Consider the following 18,618-nt stretch of genomic DNA (forward strand, 5'->3'; position numbering starts at 1 on the left):
CGATTGACAACAAACAAGAAGAAAGGTGAGTTTTATTTCGGGGGAGATTTGTCATGTCTCGTCCCCAGTTTTGCTATGTGTCTAGGTTGCCATAGTTTCTGTTCGCGTCGCCCCTCTCTTCCTGTGTCACCTCAATAGATGTAACGTGTTTTGTATTTAAGTCCTGTCTGCCCCTCGCTCACCGTTGGATCATTGCATGTGTTACTGTCATTCTGTTCCTGTCTTTGGTAATGTCTCCCTGTCTTTTTGTTCCACGACTTTGTCGGTCAGTCCTGTTGTTGGTTTTGTTGTACCATGACTTTCTTTTAAAAAAAAAAAAAAAAAAAAAAAAATTAAAAAAAAATTAAAAAAAAATTTCTTTGTACCCATGTATAATACGCACCCCAGATTTTAGGACAATAAATTAGGTAAATTTTGCGCACTATACACGGAAAAAAACGGTAAGTCTGGGAGTCCCTCCCAAAGTTGCTGACCCCGCGACCCGACCCCGGATGAGCGGAAGAGGATGGATGGATTTTGGGGGAATTTTTTTTTACAAAATCCAACACCAAGAACATACATTAATAGGCAACAGTCTGAACGGTACGGTATGCTCACGTTACATGAACACATAAAAGATGAACTGAGAACGTGCCTGACGTAACATAATGAGAGTTATCTAAATAACATAAATAAGTTAATCGAACCATCTGTGTCACTACAAAACATTAAATCCATCGAAATCTTCGTCCTTTGTGTCACTTATAAACAACTACGCTGACTCCGGAAGTAAATGCGGCGCTGACGTCAGCCTCGTCGTCAGCCTCGTCGTCAGTTGCAGTTCCAATTATTCCACAGGCCTCTGTAACTATATAGACTATATATCAAATAACTATAACTTAAATAACAAGTTTATCGAATCATCAGTGGTACTCCAAATCATTAAATCCATCGAAATCTTCGTCTACTGTGTCACTTATAAACAACTCAACTGACACCGGAAGTATATGCGGCGCTGACGTCAGACTCATCGTCAGTTGCGGTTCCAATTATTCCACAGGCCTAGATCGCCCTTATGCGGTTTAGTGTGAAAATAACATGTGAAGCGATATACTTAAGTAAGTAATATGTTAATAATGTGTTAATAATTTCACATACAGGGTCCGGCAAAATGATCTGACACATTTGTAGGTTTAATAAAATGCAAATATATTAAAGGAACAAAAACTTTTTTTTTCATTTTCGAAAAGTACATATAATGCCATTTTGTTTTGTTTCGTTTTATTTCATTTTTGTTTTGTTTTTGAATAATGTTATTTTGGTCTTACCGCTGCCACATTTTCTGGAGTTCTGGCGGTGCGAGGTCGGCCGGTGGATTTTTGTTTCAATGCTGATCCACTGGCTCTGAAGTTAGTAACCCAAAACAAGATCGTGTTTTGAGCAGGTACGGGACGATTTCTACCAAGTCTGAAGCGCAAACGGAACGCTCGTTGTGTTGCAGTAACAGATTGGTTCTTGATAAACGTTTCCACAATGAAAGCACGATGCTCACCGGTCCAATTCATGTTAGCAACTGAAAGGAAACAAAATAACATTATTCGAAAACAAAACGAAAATAAAATGAAACGAAACAAAACGAAATTGCATTATATGTACTTTTCGAAAAAAAAAAAAAATCTTTAATTTCTTTGCATTTTATTAAACCTACAAATGTGTCAGGTAATTTTGCCGGCCCTGTATAAGTCGCTCCTGAGTATAACTCGCACCCCCAGCCAAACTATGAAAAAAACTGCGACTTATAGTCCGGAAAATACGGTACATTGATAGTAGTAATTCAGATACAGACAGTTAATTTATTACAAGATCGTTAAGGTCATCTTTAGTAGACGAATAGCCTCACCTCAATTCCCCCAATTTTTTATCCTCCCTCTCGCATCCCTCCTTTGAAGATATCAAATGATGAAAAGATGAGCCCCTACACGCTGGACGCTGTCGTCGTCTCCCCCTATGCGCATGTGGTTCATTTCGGGGACAGCTCTGAGTCAAATAACTGACAGCCTGGGGTTGTCTTGAATATATTAGTGTATATTATATTAGTGCCGCTTTCACTCACAAAAAAAAATCTGCTTTTCCCCAAAATTCTAATTGAGAATTAACAACTGCAGTGTGAACCTAGTAGCTATGAAGTACATGTATTTGCCTCCGACTCACCAGAGCTCCACTGCTGAGGAGGATCATAAAGATGATGAGAGTCTCAAACCAGTTATGCTCCACGATCAGGTAGGATGTTTTCCTGAGATACCACCAGATCTTCCCCCAGCCCATGGTGATGTCAACTTCGCAGCATTTGTACTTAGCCACGCATGCTGTGTACACACAGGGGGAGAAGGGGATTCTTCTGTCAGCAACACAGGATGAGTGTGTTAAAGGAGGCATCATCCTGTGCTAAATCGCAGATTACACCAGGGTTTCAGTGGGATGTGCCCTTTTCTTGCTTGTTTCGGTGCCTCATACCTCTGCATGTAGTGGTTAAATTCATTAAAGAGCTCAAGTCCTGGATGCTTCTGGGAACAGGTAAAAAAAATATTTAAAACCTTTATACTGTGTTAAAATCAATGAAACCAGCACGTAATGAATCAGAGGAGCGCTTGAATGCAGAATAACCTCATACGCGAGTTGACGGAAATGACAGACAAACCCGAACGAGCAGCACCCACAGCCACATTTAGGTCAGCCGTGTGGAAAAAGTTTAGATTTCCAGTATGCTGAACCGTTACACCCCCACTAGCTTCTTTTTATTTCTTCTTCTACTGCTACTCTTCTTTGTTGTATTTCAAAGTCAAAGTCAAAGTCAGCTTTATTGTCAATCTCTCCACATGTCACAACACACAAAGAGACCGAAATTACGTTTTTCTCTATCCCACGGTGACGAGACACATAACACGATAGACATACAAGTACGCGACACAATATAAAAACAAGAAGGCAAAAATTCAAACAATCAATAGTAAGAGTGATGAATAAATAATAAACAGATAACACAATAAATAAGAGGAGCAAAACGGAGCCAGCAAGCATAGCGCAAAAGTAAAAAACATCATAAACAAAAAGGCACAAACAATAATGCTAGCACTCTGGAAGCCCTACGGTAACGCCTTGCCTCTCACAAGTCGATGTTTGGAACTAGTACAGACATCTGTTTTGTGTTTTTTGGGGGGGGGGGCCTAAAGTTGTATAGTTTGTGTATTATATTTCACACAATAAGAGCTTACATATGATCGTAGTTTCTTCATCACGTGTCTCTCATGGCTTTTACGCACGGCCGGTCCTATTCCATGGATCTCTCTTCCACCTCCGTGGCTGGAAGTCCACGCCGCCACACGCCTAGAAGTTTGTTTTGTTAAATAAAGAGCCGTTTACCAAACCCACGTCTTTCCTTGTACTTTGTTAACGCTACAATATAGTTATATACTAGATCTGTGGAATAACGACGAGGCTGACGTCAGGGCACACGTGCGGCGTTGTTGACAAAGGACGAGGAATTTGATCGATGGATTTAATGATTTAGCGTGCACAGATGGTTTGATAATATTATTGCTTATATAAGAGTTATTTGATTAATATTATTGCTTATATAATAGTTATTTGATATCTAATTTATATATCGTGATATGGGCCTGTGGAATATTTTGAAGTGCAAGCGCCGTCAGCGGCGTGCACTTATTGTTGACAAAGGACGATCGATGGATTTAATGAATTGGAGTGACACAGATGGTTTTATAAACAATGTAATAGTTTTTTTTTAATAACTCTGAATGTTACGTCAGGCCCGTTCTCAGCTCTTCGTTTGTGTTTATGTCACGTTAGCATACCTATCGTTTAGCCTGTTGTTGCTTGTTTATGTCTGTTCTTGGTGTTGGATTTTGTCGAATAAATTTCCCCCCAAAATGCGACTTATACTCCGGAGCGACTAATATATGTTTTTATTCACGTTATTGAGCATTTTATGGCTAATGCGACCTATATTCCAGAGCGACTTTTAGTCCGAAAATTACGGTACATACGTTACATAGCACAGGGTAAATACAAAAATTCTTAGAAAGAATTTAATACTTTTTAATATCGTTACAATATGTTTTAATACCAAAACTATTTCTTGCTGCATCGAACAGGGGTGTCAAACTCATTTTTGTCGCGGGCCGCATCGGAGTCATAGTTTCCTTCAGAGGGCCATTATGACTGTCAATGCATTACATTATATACACTATAGGCTACACAACAAACTGATGAAAATAAGTTTTGAAATCACAGACTAGTAAAAACTAGTGAAAAAAAAGTTGAATGGTAATAAAAATTGCCAGCAACTTCTCTACTTTTTAAAAGTGAAGACAGTTTGTAATTTTAGTATTAACGCATGAAGTCCATGCACAATTTGTCTTTGAGGGCCACATACAAAGATGTGGGTGGCCGTATCTGGCCCCCGGGCCTTGAGTTTGATACGTATGATCTATGACAACTTTCTAAACTTCAATGTTAGGGGTTACAAATAAGGTTAGATTACTGTCATTTTCTCACACAACCTTCTGAATGGGTAAGTGCATGAAAGCACAAAATATTTTTTCATTGTATGTAGAAAGAGCACTCAGCACTTTTGCAGTGCGACACTTTCTTTCACAATCATTCTATTTCACTGAAACTCAAATAACCATAGCCTACAACTATGGCATTACATTTTCCCTAAGTACATCAGTTAGAGATGTTTTTTAATTAAATAAATTTGACACTATTATAGCTACTATGGGCAAAATGGTCGACTACTTAGCACTTCCGCCTCACAGTTCAGAGAGTGCGGGTTCGATTCGGCCCTCCTTGTGTCTAGTTTGCATATTGTCCCCATGCTTGCGAGGGTTTTCCCCGGGGACTCCGGATTCCTCCCACATCCCAAAAATATGCATGGTAGGCTGATTGAGCACTCCAAATTGCCTGAAGGTGTGAGTGCGGATGGTTGTTCGTCTCTGTGTGCCCTGCGATTGGCTGGCAACGAGTGCAGGGTGTCCCCCGCCTACTGCCCAAGGACAGCTGGGATAGGCTCGAGCACACCCGTGACCCCCGTGGGGACTAAGCGGTACAGAAGATGGATGGATGGGTGGATGGATGGATGGATGGATGGATGGATGGATGGATGGGAGGGAGGGAGGGAGGGAGGGAGGGAGGGAGGGAGGGAGGGAGGGAGGGAGGGAGGGAGGGAGGGAGGGAGGGAGGGATGGATGGATGGATGGATGGATGGATGGATGGATGGATGGATGGATGGATGGATGGATGGATGGATGGATGGATGGATGGATGGATGGATGGATGGATGGATGGATATACGTGGCTACTATTACAGACATTACTTGACATGGTCGCGTTACCAGGCTTCACGACATCCTTGCAGTGGGGCATTATCATGGCTTGTCGTATAGCGGTAAAGCCACCAGCTTCACAGTGTTTTCTTATTACCGTAATTTTCGGACTATAAGTCGCGTTTTTTTTCATAGTTTGGGTGGGGGGGGGGGGGTTCGACTTGTACTCAGGAGCGACATATATGTTTTTTTTCACACATTTTTACTTGATCATTAACACATCACTTACTTACAAGTATAGTTGACAACTTCACATGTTATTTTTAGTATAGTTAATCACTTCACATGCTTTGATATCTTTATCTTGAGAATATTCAAAACATGAAAAATAGAGAGAAAAAAACAAATAGTCATTAACACTTTAAAGCGCCATATCCTCTGGACATGTCCTCTGTCACCAGGATGACATAAAGGACGAGAAATTTGATCGATGGATTTAATGATTTGGAGTGACACAAATGGTTTGATAATATTGTTGTTTATGTGATAGTTACCGTTTTTTTCCGTGTATAGTGCGCCCCCATGTATAATACGCACCCTAAAAATGGCATGCTGATGCTGGAAAAAAGCCTGTACCCATGTATAATACGCACCCAATTTTTATGAATTTTTTTTTTATGAATTCTTTTTTTTTTTTTTTAAATCCCAATGATCGTCACACACGCAGGGAGGCAATGGGTCCCATTTTTATAGTCTTTGGTATGGTCTTAACTAGGCTGGATGTAATTTTTTTTGTTGGCGTTGATTTCTCCGACTGCCCATAAACGCACCACCGCGCTCCGTGCGCGCACGGGAAGGAGGCGTGCGGACGTGAAAAAGGCGGCTCTGTATGGGAGAGACGTTGAAGAGGAATAAAAACAACCTTGGAAACCAAAACTTGGTGATTTCAAGTTTCATTTCGAGGGACATTTGTCACGTCTCGTCCCCAGTTTTGCTATGTGTCTAGGTTGCCATAGTTTCTGTTCGCGTCGCCCCTCTCTTCCTGTGTCACCTCAATCGATGTAACGTGTTTTGTATTTAAGTCCTGTCTGCCCCTCGCTCACCATCGGATCATTGCATGTGTTACTGTCATGATGTCTGTTTGCTTTCTGTTCCTGTCTTTGGTAATGTCACCCTGTCTTTTTGTTCCACGACTTTGTCGGTCAGTCCTGTTGTTGGTTTTGTTTTCTAAAAAAAAAAAAAAAAAAAAAAATTTAAATTTTTTTGTACCCATGTATAATGCGCACCCCATATTTTAGGACAATAAATTCGTTAAATTTTGCGCACTATACACGGAAAAAAACGGTATTTAAAATATAGTTTATATATTGTTGTATGGGCCTGTGGAATAATTTGAACTGCGGCGCGGCACACGGCATTGTTGACAAAGGACGATCGATGGATTTAATGAATTGGAGTGACACAGATCGTTTTATAAACGTGTTATTTATGTGATAGTTTTTTTTAAATAACTGAATGTTACGTCAGGCCCGTTCTCAGCTCCTCGTTTGTGTTTGTCACGTTAGCATACCGTATCGTTTAGCCTGTTGTTGCTCGTTCATGTCTGTTCTTGGTGTTGGATTTTGTCGAATAAATTGCCCCCCAAAATGCGACTTATACTCCGGAGCGACTTATATATGTTTTTTTTCCGCATTTTTGGGCATTTTATGGCTGGTGAGACTTATACTCCGGAGCGACTTATAGTCCGAAAATTATGGTACTTTGTATCACGGGTTCAATCCTGCTTTCTACTGTTGTATTTTTCTTATTTTTTTAATGTTTGCAATTTCTTGCAGCCAGTCGGAAATGTAAACAGGACGTTCTGTTCCACGTGTTCATTGAGGAATTGAACAGTTTTGCAGTACAACAATCTCTATGTAGCTTGTGACGAATCTGCAGTCAGGAAACACAAGATTATTGAACTGGCTTTGCCCTAATGGTCAGATCTCGATTCGGAAAGCCAGTTAAACTGGAAGCGAGTTGAACTGTTTGTTGACACTCACTGACTTCTCAAAGTATGGCACTAAACCAAACTTAATTGCCAAGCAATTCTCGTCCTTGCCGCACACAAAGCTTTTTGCTGTTTCTGAGTCATTAAACATATTGCGGAAGCGCTCTCCTATGCCCTCATTGGAGGTGTATGAGTTGTTTGGTCGCTGTGAGTCTTTGAATTTAGCGTTCTCCAATCAGATATCGGAAAACTTACATTTAGTTTTGCTTCCATACCTAGGGAATACAGTCAAACCTCGGTTTTTGAACGTCCCGGTTCTCGAACAAATCGGAATTCGAACGAAAAATTCGAGATTTTTTTGCTTTGGTTGTCGAACAAAATTCGGAGGTCGCGAGATGAGCCGAAAGGAGAAAACCCGACCGTGTGGCCCGGATGCCGACTGACTCCGTATTTTCGTTACTTTGAGGACTGTATTACCCCCTAATCATGCCTCCAAAGAAAGCAAGTGGGAGCAGTAAAGCCATCCTAAAACACAAAGACGCTCTTAAAGCAATGCGACAGTGAGCGCCCGGCGCGCTGCGGTTGCGCGATTGGACCAAATTAAGCTCCCTGCGCACTGAGGTCCACTTAAATTTTGGAAGGTACATCAGGACTTTAAAAATATTTTCTCAATTTCAGCGACGGCTCTGTCACAATAATGCGACCAGGTCCTATTCGAACGATAGTTATAAATAATCTATAAGATAAACGAAACCACGTGATTTCTAGGAAATAGGCCACCACTTAATGCAATTGGGAAAAAGTCTTAAAGGTGGATAGCGGTTAGAAAATGTAATACCTCATTGGATGGCATTTACAACTTTTTAATGGCCTTAGTTTTTTGCTAATTTCATAACTACCTTTTAACACCCTTTACAACCCCGTGAATACCCTGAAAGCAGGCTTCTTTGTGACTTAACTGAAATTTCTGGCTAAAAACACCTCCCACTGAGTGTCTTGTAAGCACAAAAGGCATACTGCATATGCACTTGAATCTTGAGGGCATTTAGGGATCAGTCACAGGGATAGAGAGAGTCAGACAGTGATGTTAAACAGTGGGCATGCTTGAGTGAGTCTTTATAATGAAACTGTCCTTCACCCAGCTAGCTATCATTGTCACTCAGCCCAAGGGAGTCTCGGTGCTGTTGACTGGAGATAATGTGCACCATGGGAGCAGTGGCCTCACCATCTGTCCAACATGCTTCGGGATCCATGTATTCTTCCACTGTCTCCACCACAACCACCTCCTCCACATCTGGTTTGATGTCAATGGTGCTACCCTCTGACGAGCTGGTGTCATCCAGCTGCAAAGACGCAGATGTTTAAACAAACTAGCATCGCAGAATACATTGTTGTCAATCATGGCGATACCACTGCATGGTTTGAAAACACACTCATATTCAAACTGTAATGGGCTGTGGTGCTTGTTGGAAGTGGAGCTTGAGTCATATTCACCTCTTTGCTGTTCTCAATGTCTGATTCACTGCTGAAGTCCTCTGTATTAAGGTTCTCAAAGTCAGACTCCCCAACCGCAATGGGTACGCACACGGTCAAGTTGGGGTTGTGGATGAATGACATGTGGTCTTCATCGATCATATACTTGCCCACACTACTGCCAATGCCACTGGTCGTGCCATTGCCGTTCTTTGCATAGTCCAGATCTCGGTTTATGTCCACCCCGGTGTGGTTAGCAATACAGTTCAGTTTCTTGTCATACATGTCGTCCAAAGGTTTCTGCTCATCCTCCATGGGTGGTTTCCTCAGCAGGCTGGCCACCAGCAGACGCACCTTGGCTTTGATCCACGCAATGCCTTTTTTGATGCGAATGACGGAAATTTGTAAATTGTTAAGCTCGCCGTCGTCATCTGTGGCAGCCAAGTTGTCTGCACTGAATGAGCTCAGCAGCAAAGCAAGAAACAGGTTCAATACCTTTCCAACAAGAAAAAGGAAGAAAGTACACAAATGTGATAGCAATTTGGGCAATCAACAGTTTTTGTCAGCCTGTAAAGATAGATAGCAGGTATTTTATTCATGATTGTTATTGTGATTTTTATTACTGTTACTGTTATGCGGTTAGGTTGTTTTCATTTTTTTGACTGGGCTTTGTGTTCTAGTTAGTCAGTAAAAGCACTTTGTAAACAGCTTATTATTATCATAATGTAAGTTTCTTAAATAAAATCTGTGATAAATCACAATATGGATCATTTATCTAAAACCTACTCACCACCAAGTTGCCAATGACCATGACCATCATGAAGACGATGAGACACATGCCCTGGCCAGCCACTTCCATGCAGTCCCACATGGTCTCAATCCACTCACCGCACAGCACCCGGAAGACAATCAGAAAGGAGTGGAAGAAGTCGTTCATGTGCCAGCGCGGCAGCTCACAATCAGCATGGATCTTGCACACACAATCTTTGTAACTCTTTCCAAACAGCTGCATGCCCACCACGGCAAAGATGAAGACAATGATGGCCAACACGAGAGTCAAGTTCCCTAAAGCGCCCACAGAGTTGCCAATGATCTTGATCAGCATGTTGAGAGTCGGCCATGACTTGGCCAGTTTAAACACTCTCAGCTGGAGAAAGGGCAGAGTGTGGAAGGTCATTATTAGTCAGGTCATGTAAAATCGGTAAACTTTACAAATAGCATAGCAACACGTGCATACTTCACAAGATGTACAGTATCTCACAAAAGTGAGTACACCCCTCTCATTTCTGCAATGTTTGAATTATATCTTGTCATGGGACAACACTGAAGAAATGACACTTTGAGACAATGTTAAATAGTCACTGTAGAGCTTGGGTAGCAAATGTATTGTTACTTCAAAGTAACTCAAAATACAACAATGAATGTGTAAAATGCTGGCAACAAAAGTGAGTACACCCCAACTGAAAATGTCAAAATTGGACCCAAATATCAATATTTTGTGTGGCCACCATTATTTTCCAGCACCACTGTAACACATTTAGGCATGGAGTTCACCAGAGCTTCACAGGTCGCCGCTGGCCAAGCATGTCCCCAGACCTAAACCCTATTGAACATCTGTGGGGCATCCTCAAACGGAAGGTGGAGAAACGGAAGGTCTCCAATATCCACCAGCTCCGTGATGTCATCATGGAACAGTGGAAGAGGATTCCAGCGGCGACCGGTGAAGCTCTGGTGAACTCCATGCCTAAAAGGGTTACAGCAGTGCTGGAAAATAATGGTGGCCACATAAAATATTGACATTTGGGTCTAATTTTGACATTTTCAGTTGGGGTCTAAAATGCTGGCAACTTTTGTTGCCAGCATTTTACATACCGTTTTTTTCCGTGTATAGTGCGCAAAATTTAACTAATTTATCGTCCTAAAATCTGGGGTGCGCATTATACATGGGTACAAAAAAAAAAAAAAAAAATTTTTTTTTTAAATTTTTATTTTTATTTTTTTTTTTTAAGTCCCAATGATCGTCACACACGCAGGGAGGCAATGGGTCCCATTTTTATAGTCTTTCGTATGGTCTTAACTAGGCTGGATGTAATTTTTTTTGTTGGCGTTGATTTCTCCGACTGCCCATAAACGCACCACCGCGCTTCGTGCGCGCACGGGACAGCAAACGAGCAGGTGATCGAGCAAGCGTCTGATACGAGAGCATTGCGGTCGCATGGAGCGTGTTTGAAGTGAACAGCAGAGAAGAAAGGCAAAGTGTTGTGAAATAAAATGCACAGAACGGATGCGCAAGACACGTCAGCTATATAAAGAGCGAGAGTTGTTTTCTTCCTATTAGTTTCAATTCACAGTTTAATTAGCAGTTTCAATCAGCAAATAACAAAATGCGTATTACAGGTAATATTTTATTTCACAACACTTTGCCTTGTTCCTTTGGTCTCTGCTAATCATCCTGAAACACAAAGGCGCTCTTTAAGCAATGCGACAGTGAGCGCCCGGCGCTCTGCGGTTGCGCGACCGCACCAAATTAAGCTCCCTGCGCAGTGCGCACTGAGGTCCACTTAAATTTTAGAAAGTACATCAGGACTTTAAAAATATCTTCTAAATTTCAGCGACGGCTCTGTCACAATAATCGACCAGCCCGGTGCAGTTGGGCGGTCGGCGGCGCGCTACGGTTGAGCGTTCTCTCGCACGCTCTCTCTCTCGCTCTCTCTCGCTCTCGCACACACGCAAACCGGATATCATACGGAGGCCGCCATTACAGATGCGCAGAACGGATGAGCAAGACACGTCAGCTATATAAAGAGCGAGAGTTCAGTTCTCTACCTAAATCCGTATTACAGGTAATATTTTATTTCACAACACTTTGCCTTGTTCCTTTCTTCTCTGCTGTTCACTTCAAACACGCTCCATGCGCACGGAGCGCGGTGGTGCGTTTACGGGCAGTCGGAGAAATCAACGCCAACAAAAAAAATTACATCCAGCCTAGTTAAGACCATACCAAAGACTATAAAAATGGGACCCATTGCCTCCCTGCGTGTGTGACGATCATTGGGACTTAAAAATTTTTTTTTAAAAAATTCAATTTTTTTTTTAAAAAAATTCATAAAAATTGGGTGCGTATTATACATGGGTACAAGCTTTTTTCCAGCATCAGCATGCCATTTTTAGGGGTGCGTACTATACATGGGGGCGCACTATACACGGAAAAAAAACGGTATTCATTGTTGTATTTTGAGTTACTTTGAAGTAACAATACATTTACTTTGCTATCCAAGCTCTACAGTGACTATTTAACATTGTCTCGAACTGTCATTTCTTAAGTGTTGTCTCATGACAGGATATAATTAAAAGATTGCAGAAATGAGAGGGGTGTACTCACTTTAGTGAGATACTGTATCAATGTGATATTGCTAAAATGACCATTTACCAGTCGGAATGACCGCAGGACTGACAGCCCTTCGACGTCAGCTAGAGCCAGCTCTATTAAACTCAGCGTCACGATGAAGCCGTCAAAACAATTCCAGGCTTCTTGAAAGTAGTAATAGGGATCCATAGCCACTAGTTTGAACATCATTTCCCCAGCAAAGATCCCAGTGAACACCTGGCAGAGGAGAAGGCAGTAAACATCTTAGAAATAATCAGAATTATGATGAGTAAAAATACCCATGTTCCACAACCCAAACTTGGCAAGTATGTATCATATAAAGCAAGAAACGACAAATAACGACAAATAATAACAATAAGTTATTTGACAAATAACTCCAAAGGAATCGTGGGCTGATACGCTGATGAAAAGAAAAATATCCCCATTTTTCACAACCCAAAGTAGGCAAGTATGGAGTACAAGACCTGGGATTTAGCCAAAACAGCTTCTTCAAACTAAAATGGCCAACTTACTGTTCAAGAATAAGTTTACTAGGGGTGTAACGATTCATCGATACACATCGATTAATCGATATAATGCTCTACGATTTATTGGCATCGATGCTAAACGTGAATATCGATTTATATCGCCGTGTTTGACCTCGGACATTAGACGCGACTTTATTTTGAAATCCAGTTCATTGTTGCTTGCTTCCTCTTTCCGGGAGCAGTGCGCGGCGTGTTCTGTTGTGAGCAGAGCAGGCACGTGAAAGGGGAGTCGACAACTATATAGTACACGGCTCCTGGGCTGGTGGTATGGCTAGTGTCCAAAAAGGCGAGGAAATTTGCTCCCCTTTAGGCTTCAAGTCATTCGTTTGGAAGCACTTTGGATTCCAAAGAAAAGATGGCTCAACGGACAAGACACGTGCAGTTTGTAAATCCTGCCATGCGGTGATCAAATATTCAGGGACCACAAATCTCGCCGCACATTTAAAGAAAAAAGACGACATCAAAGTTCAGTGTTAAAATAAGCACTTTGTATACTACAATACTCTTGTAATTTCATAAATAAAGAGTTTGCAGTACCTTGTTGATTTTGCGTATGAATTGTTATAAATCAGGATTTTGTTCTATATTTTTTATTTAAAAAAAAAATCGATCGTATAGCACTAGATCGTGATGTATCGTGAATGAATCACAGCAGGCTTTAAGATATCGGCAAATATCGTATCGCGGTTCTTTGTATCAATATGATATCGTATTGTGACAAAACCCGCGATTTACACCCCTAAAGTTTACTCATCGGTACAATCCTGACTTTAGAAAATATGGCTTCGTAAACGGAGGTACTAAGACAGCACCGAGAGCCCAGTGTGTGATGTGTGGGCGAACACTGTCGAATGAGGCGCTAAGGTCCTCAAAACTACAGCGCCATCTACAGACCAAACACCCGACACTCTTCGGAAAGCCGGTGGAATTTTTCAAAAGAAAGGAAAATGGGCTGCAGATGCAGAAAAGGTCAGTTATGTTACTGACTCCAAATGTGTTACAGCTCCAAATGTGCACTGAAAGCCAGCTACCTCATAGTCAGACGTGTGGCATTTGCCATAGTGGAGGAGTTGGTTTTGCCTGCGGGTTCTGGTTCTGCATGCCTGCTGAGCCAATTGTTAAGTGACTTTGCAGATTATAATGCTATAGTTTTATTTGCACTTTATTACAAATATTTATTTGTAGTTTTTTTTTAATTTAAATTATTTGAATGTATTTATTTTGTCATCTTTTTACAAATTTATTCTTTAATATGTATAAATATATACGTATCTTTTCAATTATGTATTTATTTCTTATTTTTTATTTTATCATACGTTAAATCTAAATATTATTTTTTAATTAAAAAGAGTGACTTGATCCTGGAAAAAAAAAATATTGTCCCACCTTGATTTGTGCCAGGAATTATCAGCTTATTCAGAGGTTTGATGTGTGCGCAGGTTACATATATGTGTCTAATAAAAATCTTTGTGATGATCCCATTGTATCATGTCATTCTTTTTTACAAGGTTTATCGGTTGTTAAACTCTAAGTGGGTTTGGTTACAAATCAAACCATGACTGAGCCAATTAAACCTATACAGTGTAAATATTTAATGGGCCCAGGGCCACTGTGTACTATAAAAATTGGACCTCAAAGTCAAAAAGGTTAAGAACCGCTGATCTAGCATTACGGCAACCGTGGTCAGGGGGTGTCACTGAATAGTTGTTGTACCCGCGAGGCTATTTCATTTCAAAATAGGCCGTTCCGTTAATGTTTTCGAGTACGTTTACGGATCAATATCCAACAGAATCATAAATAAGCAGCACCATGTGTTAAATCAGTCTTTAGTCGGTTCTGATCACTTTTACGGGGGAGAGTTTGAGAAACGTGATTGTTTACAGGAGGCTGTCACGACACTTTGCTGAGGCTCATGGGAGTTTGCGGGTGGCTAATGCTATAATGATAGCTGCTATACGCACGAGGCTATTTCATTTCAAAATAGTCTGCTCCGTTAATGTTTCGAGTAAATTTTAATTTCGAGTAAAAAAGAAGCGAACGCGCAGCGTTTGACGTCCCATTAGCATACCCCTCCCCCGGAGGCGAAGCGAAAAAAAATATTGGCCCCCGGGCCCCTTCACGTTACTAAATCTGGCCCTCCTTGCAAAAAGTTTGGACACCCCTGTGTTAGATCAAACTTTAGTCAGTTCCGATCATTTTATAGGAGATAGTTTGAGAAACGCGTTCGTTTACAGAGGGCTCATTGGTTATTGGCTAGTGGATGCATACCGCAACCCTAGTCAACCTCAGTTTGTTGCAGTATAGCTTCTATTTTATGCGCCTTTTAATCCGGTGTTTCTAAAATGAAAAATTCAATGAGGGTGTGCCTTATAATCCAGTGCGCCTTTTGGTGCGAAAAATACGGTAGTTTACACCATCCAATAGGAAAGCGCAAATAGAAAGTCCATTGCGAAAATGTAACACTTAAAAAGGTCAGCTTGACTTAAGAGCAGGGGTTCTCAAACTCTTCCCCCCCCCCGGCACTCTAGTATCATAAAGCACTCCGAGCCCTTTCTGTACGACCAAGCTTCTAACAGTATCTCAGAGGGAGAGGCCAGACACCATGCGGAGTAAACTAATTTCAGTCGCTTGTATCCGGGATCTTGGTTTTTCGGTTACAACCCACAGCTCATGACCATTGGTGAGGGTAGGAACATAGATTGGCCACTAAATAGAGAACTTCACAGATCCGTATTACTACCTCAATCCCCTTCACTTACGTATGAACAAGTCCTCAAGATACTTGAACTTCTTCGGATCTCACGCCCGAGCTCAACCCTTTTATGACTGAGGACCAGGTTCTTGAATTTGGAGGTGTCGATTTTCACCTCAGCCATTTTCACACTCCAGTGAGTTTGACCTCACAGCTTGATGAAGCCAACAGTACCACAGCATGTGCATAAAGCAGAGATGAATACTGAGATCACCAAAGTTGAGTCCCTCAACGCCTTGGCGGTGTCTATAAAATATGCCCATAGAGGCTATGGATAGAATCAGTGACAAATGGCAGCCTTTGCAAAATCTAACCCTCACTGGCTAAATAAATTTGACTTACTTCATGCAATGTGGACCAAACTCTGACACCAGTCTCACAGGAACTGAACAGCCCATATTAGGGGGTATGGTTTGCTGAACAATAGAAGAACCCCCTAGGCCTAGAGACTAGTGGGGTGACCTTCCATGCACCATCCTAATGCGGTGCTATCTTTTTATTTGTACTGTGTTGGTTGCTACTATATTTTGAAATTGGTGTTTACTGTTTTTGTGCGAATATTGCGGCCCTGACAATTTAATTCCCTGATAGGGATGAATGAAACATCAATTACATCTGAACCTAAATTTTACATGCTTTGATTTCACACGACTTTCTGTCGAATGCGTTTTGGTCATGGACCCCATTTTTTTTTATTGCGAATACGTTTTTAAGTGGTATTTTAAATGGATGATATAAGGACCCTACGAAGCTAAATGACTAGCACGTAAACCTTAGCGCTGGCGATTTGATGAATTTCCGTGACCAATTTGAAGGCCTTTAATAAGAAGAAGTAATGTTGTTTCATATTTATGACTGCTTTATTACAGTGTTAGGGATAGCTAGGATTGTTTTTGATTCGGAAAGGGGGAAGTTCGCAGAAGCACCTCATCCACACAGCCACTCACAAGTCAAAGAGCGTGGCCGGACACAGTATTAGAATAAGTGGCTGCTTTATTCTCTCTTCCATTCAATTCACATCAAAATGACTTACTCAATTCGCCTGACATTGTCATCTGCGTATTGCTTCTCTTTTAATAAAATGTCAACAGACTTTGATGTGTGTGGGTCACGGACGGCAAACGAACCCTTATGTTGCCCAAGAACATGCCTGACCTAAATTAACGTAATAAAGGACCCCTTTGCCTGCCTAAAAACATGCCATTCTGAAAAAAAGAAGACTTTCTGTACAACATACTTTCGGGATTTACGCGATTCCCAAATTCTGGACCCCAAAGTCGAGATTCAGGTGTATTTGTAATGACTTTAATTTCATTGCATTTAGATTTTTTGTAATGTCGACAGGGGTGTGTCTTCTCCCACCCAAAGGAGGGAAGTCATGTGAGTTGACATGCCTGTTTATAAAATACTACAAAATACAAGAAAGGCTCAATAAAAGGCTGGTTTCAACCCCAAGAGAAGGAATTGCATTTTCACTCACTCACCAAATTCCCCACAGAGAGCATGGCCTCGAAGTCGGGTGTCATAGGGTAGTGCTCCATGGCCATGAAGAGCGTGTTGAGGACGATGCAGATGGTGATGGCCAAGTCCACAAAGGGATCCATGACTATCAGATTGACAATCTCCTTAATCTTCAGCCACGTGGGGGAGCATTCCCATATCAGGAATGTGTTTGAAAATTTATACCAGCAGGGTGGACACTTGCGCTGGGACTCTTCCAGTTCTGAAGACAGATCAGATGTCACAACCAAACATACGTGTGCGTGTGAAGCAATCAAACATGGAAAGGACTTGAGAGACAGAACGATTGTATGTATCTGTATCACTGGCTATGCAAAGCGGATAAGCAAGAAACACATGTCAAACTAACCAAACAATAAGAGCAGCCCTAGTTAAAGAATAATGAAAATGCAGGTTAAAAAGCTGGGTTAAAGAGGCCAGTACCCTCCACTAGTGTGTTGGTAATGACGCTCATGACACTGTTGGCCCGCTCTTTCCGCCCAAAGGAGGTATTGAGCTGGTCCACAGACACCATCAGGGAGCCAGACAGCTTCTTCTTCACCTCAACCTCAGTAGTGGGCTGTCAGGAGGATAGGAAGAATCAAGCACCCATGGAGTGGACATGAACACCATCCCACATCGCCACCGGTGGCTGGCGGAGGGAAGCGGACAACACCATTGACCATAAAAAGTCATCGTGACTGTTGGTGGGAAAGTATCGATAACATCCTTCATATTATTCATTTTATAGACCTCTGCTGGTTAATGGACCTTTGTGCATTTAGTAAATTTATGCTGAGGTAAGATTAACTATTACACCTAATGGCAAATTTTGAGAGCTTGTCCAAATTAAGACTCAGCTGTCAACTGCTTTCCAGGAATGCACGTTGGGGCCTTTCATGTCATTGCAAAATCTTGGGTTTTGCTTGCAAACTGATGGCACGGTGTTGCTGTTTACTTTTATAAATGCAAAAATTGGAAAAAGATAAAATAATAATGATAATAAGCGAGTCGTTCATATCAATCCAGTGGTCATGCCAAGCATGCTCCAAGTCAAAGAGAAGGAAGGGAATTGACAGATCCATTTGTCATGCTTTTTTATTTTTTGGTGTGGCTCTACCATGCTAACTACTGCCACACTGTAGAAATTCAATTCAGTCATGTTAATCAGGTATTTTGAAAACAGAAATAGGTCAAGACAGTCGTACAAGGATAGCAGCTCTCTTTTGCTTTTTATGTTCCTTTGAGATGTGATCTATGCATTAGAGAAGCAGATAAAATGTTTTTATCTGCTTTGAGATGGAAGCTACGTATACATTAGGGAAGCAGATAAAAATGTCTCTCCCCTGACTCTCTTCCACCTACTTGCAGAGGCTTGCAGAGGCCCTGGATGCCTGAAGGAGAAACACAGCAATACACTGTGATGAAGTACGTTAACTCATCATTACATGTCACTTTAGTGGTGGGAATGGTGTAGTATAAACATATAAGCTGGGTGTCATTTGAGAAGCATTCATTTTGCACCACACACACTGACATTCAGAATTACGAAAGTCAGTGACAGTCCTACGTAGTTTCACTAACCTATCAAATGTGTGGCTGCTTTAAGTACGTTTGTTAATGACTCCATCCTTTGCTTTACTATGGAGGGCAGCATACACTGC

General features: G+C 41.4%; 1 protein-coding gene across 1 annotated transcript in view; it reads right to left on the reverse strand.

The window, feature by feature from the left end:
- scn8aa (sodium channel, voltage gated, type VIII, alpha subunit a) overlaps positions 1-18,618 on the reverse strand; it is a 153,501-nt gene that overhangs the window by 43,220 nt on the left and 91,663 nt on the right. The window contains exons 13-19 of the mRNA XM_061272695.1: positions 17,399-17,534; positions 16,939-17,177; positions 12,218-12,391; positions 9,578-9,934; positions 8,809-9,282; positions 8,540-8,657; positions 2,191-2,345 (exon numbers count right to left, since the gene is read on the reverse strand). Of these exons, the coding sequence (XP_061128679.1) occupies positions 2,191-2,345; positions 8,540-8,657; positions 8,809-9,282; positions 9,578-9,934; positions 12,218-12,391; positions 16,939-17,177; positions 17,399-17,534 (1,653 nt within the window). The remainder of the gene's footprint in view (positions 1-2,190; positions 2,346-8,539; positions 8,658-8,808; positions 9,283-9,577; positions 9,935-12,217; positions 12,392-16,938; positions 17,178-17,398; positions 17,535-18,618) is intronic.

This window comes from Syngnathus typhle, linkage group LG2 (genome assembly GCF_033458585.1).
Source record: "Syngnathus typhle isolate RoL2023-S1 ecotype Sweden linkage group LG2, RoL_Styp_1.0, whole genome shotgun sequence".
NCBI lineage: Eukaryota > Metazoa > Chordata > Actinopteri > Syngnathiformes > Syngnathidae > Syngnathus > Syngnathus typhle.